Source organism: Schistocerca cancellata, chromosome 1 (assembly GCF_023864275.1).
Source record: "Schistocerca cancellata isolate TAMUIC-IGC-003103 chromosome 1, iqSchCanc2.1, whole genome shotgun sequence".
Lineage (NCBI taxonomy): Eukaryota > Metazoa > Arthropoda > Insecta > Orthoptera > Acrididae > Schistocerca > Schistocerca cancellata.
The window spans coordinates 203,920,444-203,938,009 of record NC_064626.1 but is presented as its reverse complement, the minus strand read 5'-3'; the positions used below and the strand labels follow the sequence as shown (position 1 = coordinate 203,938,009).

Below are 17,566 nucleotides of genomic sequence, written 5' to 3'. Positions count from 1 at the left end.
TATATAACTTTATTTTAGTTTTCCTAGTCAGCAGTTTGGATCCTAAGAGATTTTGTATTGTATAATAGGATTGGTTAGCATTTTGCAGTCTCGCTTTTGTTTCTGCCTGTCTCTGATTTTGTTCATCTATCACTGATCCCAGAAATATGAAATGTTCAACATGCTTGAATTTGTGTTCACCAACTATTACGATGTGATTGGTTATCCCATTGATCTCTAAATCTTTGAACTATCAAGTATTTTCTTTTCTCATCATTTAATTTCAGTCTTGATGCTTCTGTTGCGAGCTCCACAAATAATTGCCTAATCTCTATTTCACTGCTTCCAATGAGCACTATGTCATCTGCATATGCTAACATGTTAATTTTGCTTTTATGGAGGATCCCAGCAGGAATCAGTTTGAGTTTTCACACAACTCTTTCTAAAGCTATGTTAAAGAGAAGAGGTGACAAAGCAACTTCTTGTCTTAATCCAGTTTCATTTTTAAAATGGCCAGACTTTAATACATTTAGTAAAACCCTGCTTGTATTTTCATCCAAGCATACTTTGCAGAGATTTATCAATTTAATTGGGAAACAAAATTCAGTCATTACATTTACAAGCTTTGTCTATGGATGGAGTCATAAGCTTTCATGAAATCAATGAACAGATAATGTATATTTTGTTTATACTCCCAAACTTTTTCATATATTGATTTGATTGTACGTATGTTGTCAGTGGTGGATCTGTTTTTGCAGAACACATTTTGATAACCCCCAATTATATTTTCCGCGCATGGTTTTAAGCGGCATAGCAATAAACAAGATAAGATCTTATAACCTGTATTGACTAATGATATTCCTCTACAGTTTCAGGATCTTCCCTGTCTCCTTTTTTTATGTATAGGGGCTATTAATGACTCTCTCCATTCTGTTGGAATGTTCTCTGTTTTCCAGATTATCTGTATAAGATGAAATAAACGTCTGTGCAATGCATCTCCTCCACATTTTAGTATCTCAGCTGGGATGCTGTCACTGCCATTTGCTTTACCAATTTTAGGCATTTGATACACTCTACCACCTGCTCATATGTGGGTTCTGGAATTTCCTCACAGTTGTTACTGTTGCTGGAACTAGTAATTGGTGCTTCTGGATCAGAACAATTCAGTAGGTTGTCAAAATACTCATTGCTTGTCACTAAATTTTTTGTTGGTTCAATCATCATATTGCCAGTTAAAGCCTTCATTACTTTTGTTTCATCATCATCATCATTTATTGTACATAACAGGTCATAAAGGCCCATGACAGAAAGCAAAATAAATATTACAAAACAGAATAATACGCTATACAAAGATCACTAACACAATCAGTGACACAGAAAGGAACATTGTCATGATCACAGTTTGTAGGTATTTCTGGCAGATGTTGGTCTACTTTCTTCTGTTCACTGCATCTTCCGGAGATGGTTCTACCTTCTGCAACATCCTTGTCATCCTATCTTTCCACCTAGTCCTTGGATGACCTCTCTGACATTTTCCAGTCAGCTGAGAATTCAACACTCAGTTGGGGATAGATTCACAAGCTCTTACGACATGTCCCAACCACTGGAGTCATCATCCTTTGATGGTCCTACCAACGTTGGTTTTTTTCCAAAACGTTGGTACAAGTCTTCTTTTTCCCTCCTTTCCCATCTTCCATTTTCTCTGTTGAATGTAGGCCCATAGATCTTTCTGAGCACTCTCCTTTCAAATGCGCAAATGTGCTCTTCAAGTGTTTGTGAAGTCGCCCATGTCTCACTAACAGAACCAGTTTTACCAGTGCCATGTAAAGTTTGACCTTGCTGTTTTGTGAGACCAACCATGACTCGAATAAGTTATTGAGACTAAAGAAGGTGCAATTAGCATTAATTATTCTCTGTTGAATCTTTTTCCCAATCTCACTTTTATTAGATATTATCAATACCAGGTACTTAAATTTCTCTGCTCGTTCAAAATTGTGTCCACCTATATTGATAGGGGTAGGGAAATCCTGTTAGCGTGACATAATCATATATTTGATTTCCTCATCATTGACAACTAATCTGACTTTGCTTGCCTCTTTCATGAACCTGGTGGTATCAGACACTATCTGATTAAGTAAGTCTCCCATAATCACCACATCATTGGCAAAGGCCAAGATTGTGGCAGTTCCAATCATATCCATCTCCCTGTCATTACCAATTTCACATCGTACCTTTTCCAATGCAGTGTTGAATAGCACTGGGGACGAAGGATCTCCTTGCCTCAAACTGTGTTAAACAGTGAAAGGCTCTGACATTTTGTTTCCAAACCATACTTGGCAGCTTGTATCTGCATAACATGCTTCAATCACTTTGATGTATTTTCTTGTGATGCCCAGCTCCTGCATTATCCTCCATAATACAGTCCAATTAATGCTGTTGGAAATCTATAAATATGAGGTGTAATTCTCTATCAAATTCATAGTAATTTTCCATTAGCTGTCGTAGCATAAAGATGTGATCTATGGTTGCGCACCTTGCCATGAGTCCACATTGATATGGTCCTATGATCTCTTGTACAACAGGTTTCAGGCGACTAAGTAACAGGGAGGTTAAGACTTTATAACCTATCTCAAGTAGCGAGATTCGTCGATAATTGTCTACTTTGGTGGCATCTCCTTTTTTAAAAATTGGGCACACAATTGCTCTCTTCCATTCAACCGGGATCTCCTCTGATGACTAGATTTTGACAATAGGCTGTCTTAGTGTCTCCAATAAAACTTCCCTTCTATTTCTAACCAGTTCTGCACTAATACCACTACCACCTGGCACTTTATTGTTTTTGAGTGACTACAGTTGTTCTTATCTCTTCCAGGTTCAGTTTCAGGTACTTCCTCTTCCTCTGCACTTAACTGCCAATCTTGTTCTTTAAGTCCTTCTGGAATGCTTTCCAAACTGATCTGCTTGGTCCATAGAAGGTACCACGTTCCCTTCATCTGTTAGGATTAATGTCTGCTGTTTATAATTGCCTCAAACAAAACATGTCAACTTGAAAAAGGAGTGCGGTGTCTCCTTCGATTCCTCAACTGCCACCAATAGTTTCTTCCCATATTCTCTTTTCCTCCTCGTAATGAACCTGTCTGTCAGTCATCTCACTTCTGAGTATGTTGCTTGTGTATCTTCTGATTGGTGATTTAACCACTCTAATTTCTTCTCCATTCTATCTTTAACAGCCAATTGGCATTCATCATCAAACCATGGTTTGTTTTTAGGTTTAGATTGTCATCCCAGTTCTTTCTTTGCACTCTGAATAACCACTTCCATCAATTGTGTCCATATTCCTTCTACATTATCCGGGGCCTCTGTTGACAAAAGCGAGCCAGTTACTATCTTAGTGTTGCTGTATTACTTGCTCTTTTAGACAGATATTCAAAACTACTTAAAAGTGGTTTGAATTCATATCAGCACCATGGTATGTTTGTACTTGTTCGATGCATCCACAATGCCTTCCATCCACCAATGCATTATCAATCTCGTTTTTCATCTTACCATTTGGTGATATCCATGTAGCTTTATGCATCTCTTTCCATGGGCAGTATGTGCTACTAATGATCATTCTTCTAAGGTCAGCAAAATTTATCAGCCTAATACCATTATTGTTGGTCATTTACTAATTGCTGGGAACATATTGTTGTGAACAGCAAATCTCACTCCAGAGAACCAATTTGGCCAATCCTCATTGCTGTTGAATAATGTGTAGTGATCTCCAACCTTCATGATTCCTTGGGGGATTCTTGTTTCTTATTTAGCTGCTATGAGGCACTTATAGGTGCCTAGTACTGTGTCCAATTGTTTCATTTCTCCTGTCATGATCTAATATTTCAAGTTCCAATTCGCAAACCAAGCATTCCATTGTCATCAACATTTTGATCAGTCTGGTACTATCTTTTGCCTTTTTCTTTGATCTCATAATTTAAGGCTGTTAGGTTATCGGCTTTCTGAACCTGAGCTATGATGGTGCTGCCATCCATGGTTCTGTGCCACCCACTACGTGATCAGAGTAGCTTTCTCCTAGGGGAGTTGCCTTCACTACGGCTCAAAGTGTCCCACCTACCCTTGGTGTCCTATGCCACTGTCCATCTTTGGATCTTCCGCCTTTGTGGATTATTTCTCAACCCAAGGACATAGGCTATCTTGATGCCCTGATGCCTTGATGCCCAAGGCTGTTGGCCTTGTAATTAAAACCTTTTCTAATTTTGTTGTGCCATACATTTTCCAGATGATGTTATATCAATGATGTTCATGAATAGATTCAGTCTGTTGTTTTAGGAATTGTTTCTTTTTCTTTCTGTTAATGTTGTTTGTCTGCATTTGAGGGTGCCGATAAGCAAGTTCTATTTCAGGATTCTTATTTGTTTGCAACCATTTTTTCTGTTGTTTCATAACCTTGTCTTCAGCTTCTTCACACTCTTCATCAAACCATTTATTCCTGACTTTCTTAGCTCTCTGCAAGTTATTATTAGCAGCTGTGAGGATGGCTTCTTTTACAGTGTTCCAGTATTCATCACTGGTCATTTCAAGGCTTTCTACCATATTACTTAAGGCCTCAAACCGGTTTGAAACTTCAACTTTGTACTTCATCATTCCTTCTGTTCCTATCACATTTTGCAAATCAAATCTGTTCATGTTTTCAGGTCTGGATTTCACTTTTGGTGCTGCCTTCAGCTTGACTTTCATTGTGCTTATTACTAGATTATGATCTGACCCCATTTCAGCTTCTCGGAAGAATCATACGTCACTAAACGTTTTTCTTTGTTTGCGATGTATGAGAACATGATCAATCTGATCTGTTTTTGTATATCAACAAAACCTTAATTCATACTGAAAAATAAATTTAATTTCAAGTGTATTATACACATAGCTAATGACTGACTGTGATGAAACCTAGCAGACAGAGTGCAATAAGTAGAGATAACACAAACCTTAAATAAATCTAAACTATCAATGACTTTCCCAATAGTGCTAGTCACAGGGAAAATATTCTCTTTGCTGATGACAGTAATACCATATTATAGCCACTGAGGAAAAAAGAGAACTCCTTCCGGAAAAAGAAAAAGAAACCTTCAATGAAGTTTACAATTAATCAATATGCAATAAAGTGACATTGAAAGTAAATTAAACAAATGAAATGAATTTTAGTTTGACAAGGAAGAACAATGCTGCTAAATTAAATGTGCATGGCACCTATACAGAGTGCATAACAAACTCAAAGTATCTGGAAATGAATATTGAATCTAAGCTGAAGTGGCATTGTGGCACAAGGATACTTGCTAACAGCATGTTATGTCCTTAAGAATCCTTTCTCATCAGTGTGCAACAGCAGTGTCTTTCAGTTACAGACTATTCACATGTACACTAAATCTTAGCTATGGAATTCTTTTTTGGGGAATAGATGCACAAAATATTAACATGGTTTACAAACAACATAAAAGAGCCATAACCAAAAACAGTAGCTGAGCCCATTGTAAAGGTATGTTTAAAACACGTGATATTAACTACACCGTGTAAGTACATCCACCAATCTGTTGTAAATATAAAAAATATCACTGAAGCACTGGAAAGTTCAGTTCTTCAGAAAAAAACTCGCACACATTCACATAAGCAAGCACACCTCATGCATACATGACTGCTATACTATCTCCAGCCACTTCGGTTAGAATGCAACTGTGTCATGTCGAACACAAACAGCAATATGAAGTTGGGTGGGGATGTAGGATGGATAGCAGGGGGAGAGAAATTAGCACTACCTGGCAGAGTGTGCAGGCACTTGACGATGGCAGGAAAAAGTTGCCAAGCGCAACATCAGGAAACTGTTAGGGTGGGATGGGGAGGAAAGGGGAGCAGTAAAGGAAAGGTGCAGAGAAGAGGAAAAGACAGGTGGGTGTGTAGGCAGACAGCTTGCTGTTTATTTCATATTATTGCTGCTCACTTGGACGTATGGCAAAACAAATTATCACAGTGTTAGTTGAACAATGATGAAGGAACAGGTATGGGCTTGAAATTGTAAAATAACAATGCAATGCTACAAAACAGGGGTTGGCGCACTTTGTACATAGGAGCACCCACTCGAGGGTTAATAGCTGCTTCACATACTGGATCCTCTAGATCCTCCCCTCCATCATCAGCTTTTCTGAACTGCACAGACAGGAGTTACCCTTACAATATATTCTGTGCTCCCAAGATTATCACAATCTCAATCTACTGTCCCCACACCCTTCACCCAATAGTTTCTGCCCCCTCTGTCCTGTAACCTCTACAAATTCATGTCCCCTCATCTTCATTGCGTCACCCCTCTGCCAATGCACCCACCAGTCTTTTCCTTCCTACTTTTCTATTCCGTCCCCCCCCCCCCCCCCCCCCCATCTCCTCTCTCCCAAACCCTGCCTTCTACAGTAGTCCCTGCATGCTATGCCAGATAACTCTCTTCTCTCCCCCAACCGCCCTCTGTTATTCCTCCCTCTTCCCTGCCCAACTCCTGATTGCTGCTTTTTTTTTTTTTTCCATGCAACAGTTGCAGTCTGGAGATAGTGGCCGTGGATGCATGTGTGTGCCTGCAGGGTATGAATGTGTGTGTCTTTTCCTTTCCCTACTGAAGAAAACACCAGCCAAAAGATTAGCATGTAACAGTCTTTTTCATAGTGCCTGTCTGCTGCTCATTGTGTCAGCTTTACTGTAAATAGCAATTTATCTTTTTCATAATTGTTGATATTCTGAGCTGGACTTTCCACTATTGGATTTTACATTAGTTATAAATGATAAGCACTTAATTTTTGGTGTTCTTCAGTATTAATTTATTTCATTAATTTGGTTTTGGCTTATAACACCGTTATCAGACTTCAACTGTTAAAAGTCTGAGGATGGCCTTGTAAGTAAAAAACCAGTTAACAAAATAAATCAGTACTTTAGAACATCCTCAATTCAGTGCTTTTCATTTATAAGTTGTACCACCCAGAAGTAATGGAAGAATCAGTTAACATTTGACACTAGGACTTACAGCTTCCCCTAACAAGTGGTGATTGTTGAGACAACTCATAAGTCATAGCAATACACCCCAACTGCATCATCATCATCATCATCACAGATGTTTGTCTGGCACCAAAACTTCAAAACTTTTGCAGTGCAGTGTCTGAGACACTACATCAACGATCAACAGCTGCACTGAGAATGAACTCGCAAACTGCAATTATGGTTTTGTAACAGCTGTAACATTTCATGCCCTAGCACGGCAATGACAACAGAAAACAGTGTCACCCTGTGCAGGAACCAAGAAAATTGGAGATTTGGGCCATTCCTGGAAGTATGTGTTGGATAGCTAAAATGATGAAGTGGACAGCTCGTGACGCTTGGCAAATCTGGGATCCAGTCCGAATCCAGCACAAATCTTCATTTCTTCTGAAATATTCTGCAGCTCATGCAGGAACATAATCGCAATTTGCGAGTTCATTTTTCCAAAATGTGTGTTGAAAAGTTTACACAACCTGCTGTAAAAGATATATGTACATGTCAGACACATATAGGGTGATGACAACTGGACTTTTTTTGTTAATATGATTCTATCTTGAGTTTTAAAAAAAATTGTCATGCTTTTTTACATGGCAGCAATACTTCTCTTTATTTTCTGAAGTGTCAAACTGGATGATAGTGTACAGGGTGACAATTATTGAACTATACGGAAAAAAAGTAAATTAGTTACAAACTACAGCATGCACACACTTTATTCAACATGTAAACGTCACTACAGATGTTCGAATTTAGGTTTTGACATGTTCGATATGCCTGCCATCATTGACGATGATATGGCGCAGACAAATAGCGAAATTCTGCATGACTCACTTAAGTGTAGGGACACAGGTGTTGTCGATGACTTCATGAATGGTTTTTTTCAGATCAGCAATGGTTTTGGGGTTATTGCTGTACATCTTTTCTTTAGCTCCACAAAAAGGAGTCACACGTGTTCAGATCTGGAGAATATGGCAGCCAACTGAGGCCCATGTCAGTGATCTCTGGATACCCCAGAGCCAGAATGTGGTCCCCAAAGTGTTCCTCCAGGGCACCAAACATTCTCCTGCTTCAATGGGGATGAGATCCGTCTTGCATGAACCACACCTTGTCCAAATTAGTGTCACTTTAGATAATGGGGATGAAATCATCTTCCAAAACCTTCACATACTGTTTGGTAGTCATTGTGCCATCAAGGAATATTGCACCAATTATTCCGTGACTGGACATTGCACACCACAGTCATCTGTTGAAGATGAAGAGACTTCTTGACCATGAAATGCGGATTCTCAGCCCCCCGGATGTGCTCGTTTTACTTACTGATGAACACGTCCATTTGAAAATGAGCTTTGGCACTAAACCAAACCATATTCACATTCAAGTTCTGTTTGTCAATTCTTGGACAATAGTGTTGGCGAAACACAACTGCTATTCCACGGCCCTGGGGCTTAGTGCCTGATGGGTTTGAATTTTTGTATGGGAAGGTCTTCAAAACAATTTGTCGCAGTGTCTCCTGGTTCCTGATCGATTTGCTGGGGCTGGTTTGAAACACGGCACGTCTTCTTGACATTCTTGATTGTTAGCACACTTGGACTGGTTGTCTTCAGCTTGAACTTGGTCGCAAACCTCCTTTGAGCTGTAGCTAGGCTGTTATTGCTCGCATAGTAGGCCTTCATAGCTGCTAGAGGCAAAAGCACACTGTACCATGATGTTTTCACGTGGAAATGGCTGATGACAAGGCACATGCGCATGCGCACACTAATTCCTATCATGCCCCATATCCAACCCTGCAGTTTGAATGTCCTAACGCAAACTGTTCAGAAGTTGTGATGATTTTATATCATTTAGTTCAGTAATTGTCACCCTGTATCACAGCATAGATACCATCATCACTCTATCCTACTACAAATACCAAATCATCCATTTCTGTCTAGCGATAGATGACCAGCAAATTTATGTGCCCGGGTAATCTTACCACTGTGTATAATTTTTCACACATGGCTTGAAGAGATGGTACTATGTCAACAATGATTCCAGATACCTTAAAAGAATACTATGTTTATAAATTAGGTCAGACACTTTCCACACTGTTGGCCTTATTACTTGCAAGGAGGTTTTCGCTAGACAATGCCCAGTTGTACATAGCTACCTCAAGACATTCTGCAACCTTGTAATGGTTCGATCTTACCTGGCAGTCATTTTGTTCCACTTGTTTAGCACTCACATACCTTTATTTGTCCATGCTGTGGATACCTTCAGTAATGTTTTAGTGTTAACTAGATCAAATTCTCATTACTTATTTGGCTCAAGTTCATGCAACACAACTCAACTTCTGAAAATATTACAATTAACAATTTTCACCACTGAAATGCAATTACACTATTTTTGATTTTCATATATTCATTGATTCAAATAGTTTTAATTCTGCCTTCAGCATAAAATAAACATCTCAGATACTTCATCTGAATTGAATTTCAAGGTGGAATTATTTAAATGAAATTCCAACTTTTGCTGGAAATTTTTCAAAATCAACTTTCAGCTTACAATCAAAAACCTATAATTGTTTTTCTTCCATTTTTGTTTCCCACAATATTGAAGTTCTATTTTCCCTATTCCTTTGACATAACAATCTCATATACATGCCCAAAATTCCAACTGTTCAAGACGGGATGAGCTGCAACTGAATAGTTTCAAAGTATATTAGAAGCTCTTGTAAGTTTTAATTACAAATACTGTGTTCATTTAAAAAGAACTACCCAGTAATATGAGGTCAACAGTGGCCAGTCATTCTGTCCTGCCAACAATTTATGACTGGCAAAAGTGAACTGCACAGGAAAATTTACAATCTGTTTTCACCATTTTCAAGGAAGGCATGCAATACTGCATGTTACTTTGGACACAAGTAGAGTTTATTCCCCTCCATGTATCTCTACAGTCTTCAGTTTTGTATGGAAATGTATAATAAATGTAATATGGCATGCAGTAGCACTCTTCCTTACGGTATGATGGGAAAAATCGTAGGGAAGCTCATGCTAAGTAGGATTATCAAAGTCCATGATCAGAAATCTCAATTCATTGCTACAGTGCCTGATAAGATGTTTTTATTTCTTGTCTAAGAGTATATTTATAAATTGTTTATAAATGTATTTCACAAAGATATTCGTTTTGATATACAGGGTGATTCACGAAGATATGCAAATATTTTATGTTATTCTATTAGTAAAAGTAAAGAGAAAAATTCATGTAAACATAGGTCCACCAATATTTAGTTACGGAGTTACGGCTAATAAAAGCTTTTGCTTGAAATTTAGCAACTTCACTAATATGGAGCCATCGCAAAACTGTACGAGATTAAAGTAAGGCACAATTTCCATTTATCTTGTTGTTATTGATGTGGATAATCTAATAAAACATGTCCCAGACATGTATCTGCAGTAGTTTGCCAGAACATCCAGAGAAGCACAGATGTAAGTTCATAAAATTTTTAATTTATTAACTGCTTGGCCCAATTTTTTTTTTTTTTTAATTACAGACAACTGCACAAAGTTTGAAAGAGAAGTTGTAGAGAATTTAATTTTGGAAAAATGATGGTAATAATGTTCACTGAAACTGTATGAATGTATCAGATAATCTGCTTTTATTAATACCATAGCACATGCGAATTCATGTTAAACAGGTAAAAACAAAGCTCAGTGTTATGGAAGTTATACAGTGTACATACAATTTTATGATACATTCACAATAAATGTTCAAACATGTCTCCATCAAGTTCAATGCATTTAGCTGCACATGTGAACAGATTTTGTTGCTCGTTTCAGTTTCACAGGGTTGTTCTTAATTTTGTGTATTGCATTCATAATACGAGCAAGTAATGCCTCACGTGTATTGACTTTGTCCTGATAAACTATGTCTTTCATTCATCCCCATACACAAAAATCATGTCATCATGTTACCAAAGTTGATAACTCCACAACTAAACATTTGTGGACCTATGTTTATATGAACTTCTTTCTTTAGTTTTACTTGTAGAATAACATACTAAAATACCTGTGTATCTTCATGAACCACCCTGTACAGTTTACATGTTAGTTATTATCTTTCACTGATCTCAGTTCCTCTCTCTTCCACAGTTTTAGGACAACTGCGTGGAGGTGGTGGGTTCACGTGCCCAGAAAAGAATGGACGATTTCCAAGTCCACAGCAGTGTGATGCATATATTGAGTGTGAAGAAGGTGTTGCAACAGAAAAACTATGCCCAGATGGGCTCCTTTTTAATCCAAAGGCACGTTTCTTCGCATATCCCTGTCAATATCCTGTAAATGTTGACTGTGAAGGAAGATCAGCTCTACGTGAGTATCTCTCTCTCTCTCTCTCTCTCTCTCTCTCTCTATCTATCTCTATCTACCTATCTATTTTTTGTGTTAGTTTTAAGCTTTTGGGTTTGACTGTTTCATACTTTTGCTGTTAAAATATATTTCCTTAATGCAAAAACAGTTACACAAACAAAATGTAAATATTAAACTGAAAATGTAGTTTCAGAAATATGGAATGAGTGCACTAAATTTTGTGTCACATTGTTTACTCTTAAATTACGAGGAAAGACAATACACCATAGTAAAATTATGAAAAAAGAGTAAATTACATTACACTGGCTAAATAAAATGTGCACAAATAGGTGAACCAAAGGGACAAGAGAATGCAGAATGATCTAAGTAATTTTGAACAACTTGCTAAAGCTTCAGGATATTTTAAAATAATATTTGCAAAACAATTTCCAGTTCTGTATACTACAGGCATCTTATATTTATGCATGCCATATGATACTGGGTGGTTGGGAAGGGAGTGAGACAGGGTTGTAGCCTCTCCCTGATGTTATTCAATCTGTATCTTGAGAAAACTAAAGAAAAATTCAGAGTAGGTATTAAAATCCCTGGAGAAGAAATAAAAACTTTGAGGTTCACCAATGACATTGTAATTATGTCAGAGACAGCAAAGGACTTGGAAGAGCAGTTGAACGGAATGGACAGTGTCTTGAAAGGAGGATGTAAGATGAACATCAACAAAAGCAAAATGAGGATAATGGAATGTAGTCGAATTAAGTCAGATGATGCTGAGGGAATTAGATTAGGAAATGAGACACTTAAAGTAGTAAAGGAGTTTTGCTATTTGGGGAGCAAAATAACTGATGATGGTCAAAGTAGAGAGGATATAAAATGTAGACTGGCAATGGGAAGGAAAGCATTTCTGAAGAAGAGAAATTTGTTAACATCGAGTATAGATTTAAGTGTCAGGAAGTCATTTCTGAAAGTATTTGTATGGAGTGTAGCCATGTATAGAAGTGAAACATGGACGATAAATAGTTTGGACAAGCAGAGAATAGAAGCTTTCGAAATGTGGTGCTACAGAATAATACTGAAAATTAGATGGGTAGATCACATAACTAATGAGGAGGCATATTTAAAGACAAAGAGTTTGGGCAGAGATGTCAGTCGAGGCAGAAGTGCAGAGGCAAAGATGTTGTTGAATGACAGGTGAGGTATGATTGGCGGCAACTTGAAATTAACGGAGATTGAGGCCTGGTGGATAACGGGAAGAGAGGATATATTGAAGAGCAAGTTCCCATCTCCGGAGTTCGGATAGGTTGGTGTTAGTGGGAAGTATCCAGATAACCCGGACGGTGTAACACTGCACCAAGATGTGCTGGCCGTGCACCAAGGCATGTTTAGCCACAGGGTGATCCTCATTACCAACAAACACTGTCTGCCTGTGTCCATTCATGCGAATGGACAGTTTGTTGCTGGTCATTCCCACATAGAATGCATTACAGTGTAGGCAGGTCAGTTGGTAGATCACGTGGGTGCTTTCACACGTGGCTCTGCATTTGATTGTGTACACCTTCCGGGTTACAGGACTGGAGTAGGTGGTGGTGGGAGGGTGCATGGGACAGGTTTTACACCGGGGGCGGTTACAAGGGTAGGAGCCAGAGGGTAGGGAAGGTGGTTTGGGGATTTCATAGGGATGAACTAAGAGGTTATGAAGGTTAGGTGGACAGCGGAAAGACACTCTTGGTGGAGTGGGGAGGATTTCATGAAGGATGGATCTCATTTCAGGGCAGGATTTGAGGAAGTCGTATCCCTGTTGGAGAGCCACATTCAGAATCTGATCCAGTCCCGGAAAGTATCCTGTCACAAGTGGGGCACTTTTGTGGTTCTTCTGTGGGAGGTTCTGGGTTTGAGAGGATGAGGAAGTGGCTCTGGTTATTTGCTTCTGTACCAGGTCGGGAGGGTAGTTGCGGGATGCGAAAGCTGTTGTCAGGTTGTTGGTGTAATGCTTCAGGGATTCCGGACTGGAGCAGATTCATTTGCCACGAAGACCTAGGCTGTAGGGAAGGGACCGTTTGATGTGGAATGGGTGGCAGCTGTCGTAATGGAGGTACTGTTGCTTGTTGGTGGGTTTGATGTGGACGGACGTGTGAAGCTGGCCATTGGACAGGTGAAGGTCAACATCAAGGAAAGTGGCATGGGATTTGGAGTAGGACCAGGTGAATCTGATGGAACCAAAGGAGTTGAGGTTGGAGAGGCAATTCTGGAGTTCTTCTTCACTGTGAGTCCAGATCATGAAGATGTCATCAATAAATCTGTACCAAACTTTGGGTTGGCAGGCCTGGGTAACCAAGAAGGCTTCCTCTAAGCGACCCATGAATAGGTTGGCGTACGAAGGGGCCATCCTGGTACCCATGGCTGTTCCCTTTAATTGTTGGTATGTCTGGTCTTCAAAAGTGAAGAAGTTGTGGGTCAGGATGAAGCTGGCTAAGGTAATGAGGAAAGAGGTTTTAGGTAGGGTGGCAGGTGATCGGCGTGAAAGGAAGTGCTCCATCGCAGCGAGGCCCTGGACGTGCGGGATATTTGTATATAAGGAAGTGGCTTCAATGGTTACAAGGATGGTTTCTGGGGGTAACGGATTGGGTAAGGATTCCAGGCGTTCGAGAAAGTGGTTGGTGTCTTTGATGAAGGATGGGAGACTGCATGTAATGGGTTGAAGGTGTTGATCTACGTAGCCAGAGATACGTTCTGTGGGGGCTTGGTAACCAGCTACAATGGGGCAGCCGGGATGATTGGGTTTGTGAATTTTAGGAAGAAGGTAGAAGGTAGGGGTGCGGGGTGTCGGTGGGGTCAGGAGGTTGATGGAGTCAGGTGAAAGGTTTTGTAGGGGGCCTAAGGTTCTGAGGATTCCTTGAAGCTCTGCCTGGACATCAGGAATGCCACTGAAATGGTTCTTTTTGTGTGACAGGGATACACTGACTACTAGTCAAGGCATCATCCACAAAACCTAACAAACATGCAGTGCTCAATAAAATGTAATTTTAACATTTTATGCATCAATTTTTAAACAAAATACTACATTTATTATTATCATTAGTTACATTAACTCACTATAACAGCCAGGGAAATCACATTTTATGTTATTGATACAGTTAGATTTAGCTAGGCAATGAAAGTAAAGAGAATGTAACATCCAATAAATCTGCCAGCTAAGACTGGACATGAATGCTTTTGGTGGATGTATTTTGTGCTGACATCAAGTGAATACATGTAGAAAGACAGCAACAAGACTGTGCTTGACTACATTCAGAAATTTAAGTGAGCCACTGAAACTTTTTCATAATTTTTGGTCAAAGTAAAACACGGAGTCAAAGCACCCCATCTGACAGTAGGCCTGCTTAATGATATGCAAAATATACTGTTTACACTGAATACATTAAATGCTTTCTCAGCATTGTAGTTTTGTTCAGTAGCAAAAGTATACAATTTTCATTGACTTTTATAAAAAAATGAAATCAATATGCAATGTGGAATTATTGTAGAATAATGACTTCATAAAACACTAAGGAATAGTTTGATTTTTAACAAAATTATTGTAGAGACCATGTTTCATGTCAATAATCATCTCCAAGGTTTTTAAATTAATGTTCTCATACAGAGCCACCACAACCAACAGAGGACTGCCCAAGGCAGTACGGCTACTTCCTTCGCGGTGATACTTCAAATTGTGGCAAGTTTGTTAACTGTGCCGCTGGTGTTGGATATGAATTTGACTGCCCGGAAGGCCTAGCATTTAATGCAGATACCCTTCTTTGTGATTGGCCTGACCAAGTGCCAACCTGTGATGCAGAAGGTCAGTATTGCACATAAAACTTCTGCTGAATGAAATATTTAGTAATAAATTAAAAATATGACAGAATATTGCTCATTGCAATAGAATTTCACTTTGTTTGAGTTCTGAGTAAAAATTTTCCCAAGACAGATTTTAGATTATGTGACTACATTTAAGCAACTGTACCATGTAAAACAAAGTTTATATGGAATTTGCGTTTATGAAAGCTGTTTATGAAATATAGTGTTTGTTTCGAGCTGCAAACTACACATTTAAATCATAGATCTCCATATAACTGGCTGGATTAGACACCTCAAGAATCAGAGGGAAAAAGCCAAATTTAGTAATACACACTGGAGTACTAATAAACATTCTAAATTATGAATATTTTATTTGTAGTGTGGTTGAGTAATGTGATATTTGTACTTTACAAATATGTTTTCCCAAATGAAGGAGCTGAGATAAAGAATATATCAGTAACAAGTATTTCAGAGCACTGCTCTAACCCTGAATTAACTCAACATACACAATAATGTATTTCATTTTCTGTTTCCACTATTGCCAAAAAAGTAACAGACAGGGTATGATAGCAATTTATTTCAATGAAAATATAGATTTTACTGTTAATCTGACTTAATTTGAATGAAAAAACTGTGATACTTCAGCTATAAAAATTATCAAGTTCAATTTACGTACTGCTACAGTTAAATAAACTAGGATCACTGCTACAAATAACTGTATAAATAGAATATGATTTGATAATTTGTGGAGACTTTAACATTGACTTCCTAACAAAGAGTGTAAACAAAGAGGGCCTTTTCGATCTTGCTACATCCTGTAATTTAAATGCACTACCAAATATAACAAATATTTGCAAAACAACATTAGATCAGTTTCTAGTCAAGATGAGTTTAAACAATATTTCAGCAAAAATTTTAATTGCAGGCTTAAATGATCATCTAGCTCAAACACAATGCTATAAGTAAACTGCTGTACTGGGACGAACATTTCTCTAAGAACCAAACATAGATGACACAGTAAGGAAACAAACTACTTCAACAGATTACTAAACAACTAAAAATTGTCACACATTTATAATATTAATGACCTAAATGAAAATGTTACACCTTCATAACTGTATTAAACCATAAGTTTCACACGCTGCATTTCTATAGAAAATTGTAACCATAAGGAGCAATTCTAGAACAAACAGCTGGATAATAAGGAGAATATGGGTTTCATGCCTAGAGAAGAGACTATTCTATAAAATGTGTGACTTGCATAGTTTCCTCACCTGAATTACACCAATGTTATTACAAATATAAAGTAACACGAGTAGAAAAAAGAATGCGTAACGATAAATCTTCTCCTCCTCTCTCTATACAGGATAGTCAAAAACACTCTGAAAAGTTTGTAAGGGTGTTCCAGGGTAGGTTGTGCTGAGAAATAATAGTTAAGAAAAAAATTTGATACATTGTGCCATTTCAGAGTCAATTAGCATTGAAGTTAGCTATTCAGGCTGTGGTGCACGCAAATTCAAGCATCTGCCAGATACAATTACTGTCCATTGTTCTCATGGCATAGATGATAGCCCATAAGACTGCTCAGCATTTGGCACGGGTGTGATTCTTACTACTGTCCTATGTCCAATATCTGTATCGCTCTCTTGTTCAGTTTTAGGAAATTGAATGGGGTCTCTAGCGAGCTGCTTGAATTTGCACACACAGCAGGCTCATTGGCTAACTTCAATGCTAATTATCTCTGAAATCATGCAAACATCGATTTTTCTTCTTGACAGTTATTTCTCAGCACAACCTACTCTGCAACAACCTTCCAAGCTTTTCAGACTGTTCCTGACCACCCTGTATGCAAACTGAAGTTGCCTGCTCTCTTCTGTCTGTATTTTTGGGCTATCTCAGGACTTACTGTTGGGCTTTTGATCTGGTTTCCACTGATAGATAGACTAATTCACAAGGAGGGTTCATGCTTGTAATTTGTCAATATTTCACATAAATTTGCAGAACTTTAATAACTTAGACTCCTACCATTGTGAAAATGATGCCACTGGCTTCTAGGGCGGAATGACAGCACTTGGGACCACAGTTCTATGCAGTATGATGCAGCCATGGTCAAACTGATTACACAAGAACACACTGCTTCCTTTTGATATACCGACAACAGGTAGCATGTGTTTGGCTTGGTGTGGTCTGCGTCAATGAGACTTAACATATTCACATATTAAATCTATGGACACCAAAATTATAATAAAGACTGGTTAACAAATTTCACTTTTACGTGTTCATAAATATTAATAAATTCAACAAGGAAACAAACTTGGGCACAGTGTTCTTGACACCTTAAATATGCAGGATGGAAT

At 38.4% G+C, this 17,566-nt stretch overlaps 1 protein-coding gene across 1 annotated transcript in view; it reads left to right on the top strand.

Moving 5' to 3' along the window:
* Nucleotides 1-17,566, top strand: part of LOC126168709 (protein obstructor-E-like) — an 88,766-nt gene that overhangs the window by 53,192 nt on the left and 18,008 nt on the right. The window contains exons 2-3 of the mRNA XM_049920580.1: nt 11,166-11,384; nt 15,016-15,210. Of these exons, the coding sequence (XP_049776537.1) occupies nt 11,166-11,384; nt 15,016-15,210 (414 nt within the window). The remainder of the gene's footprint in view (nt 1-11,165; nt 11,385-15,015; nt 15,211-17,566) is intronic.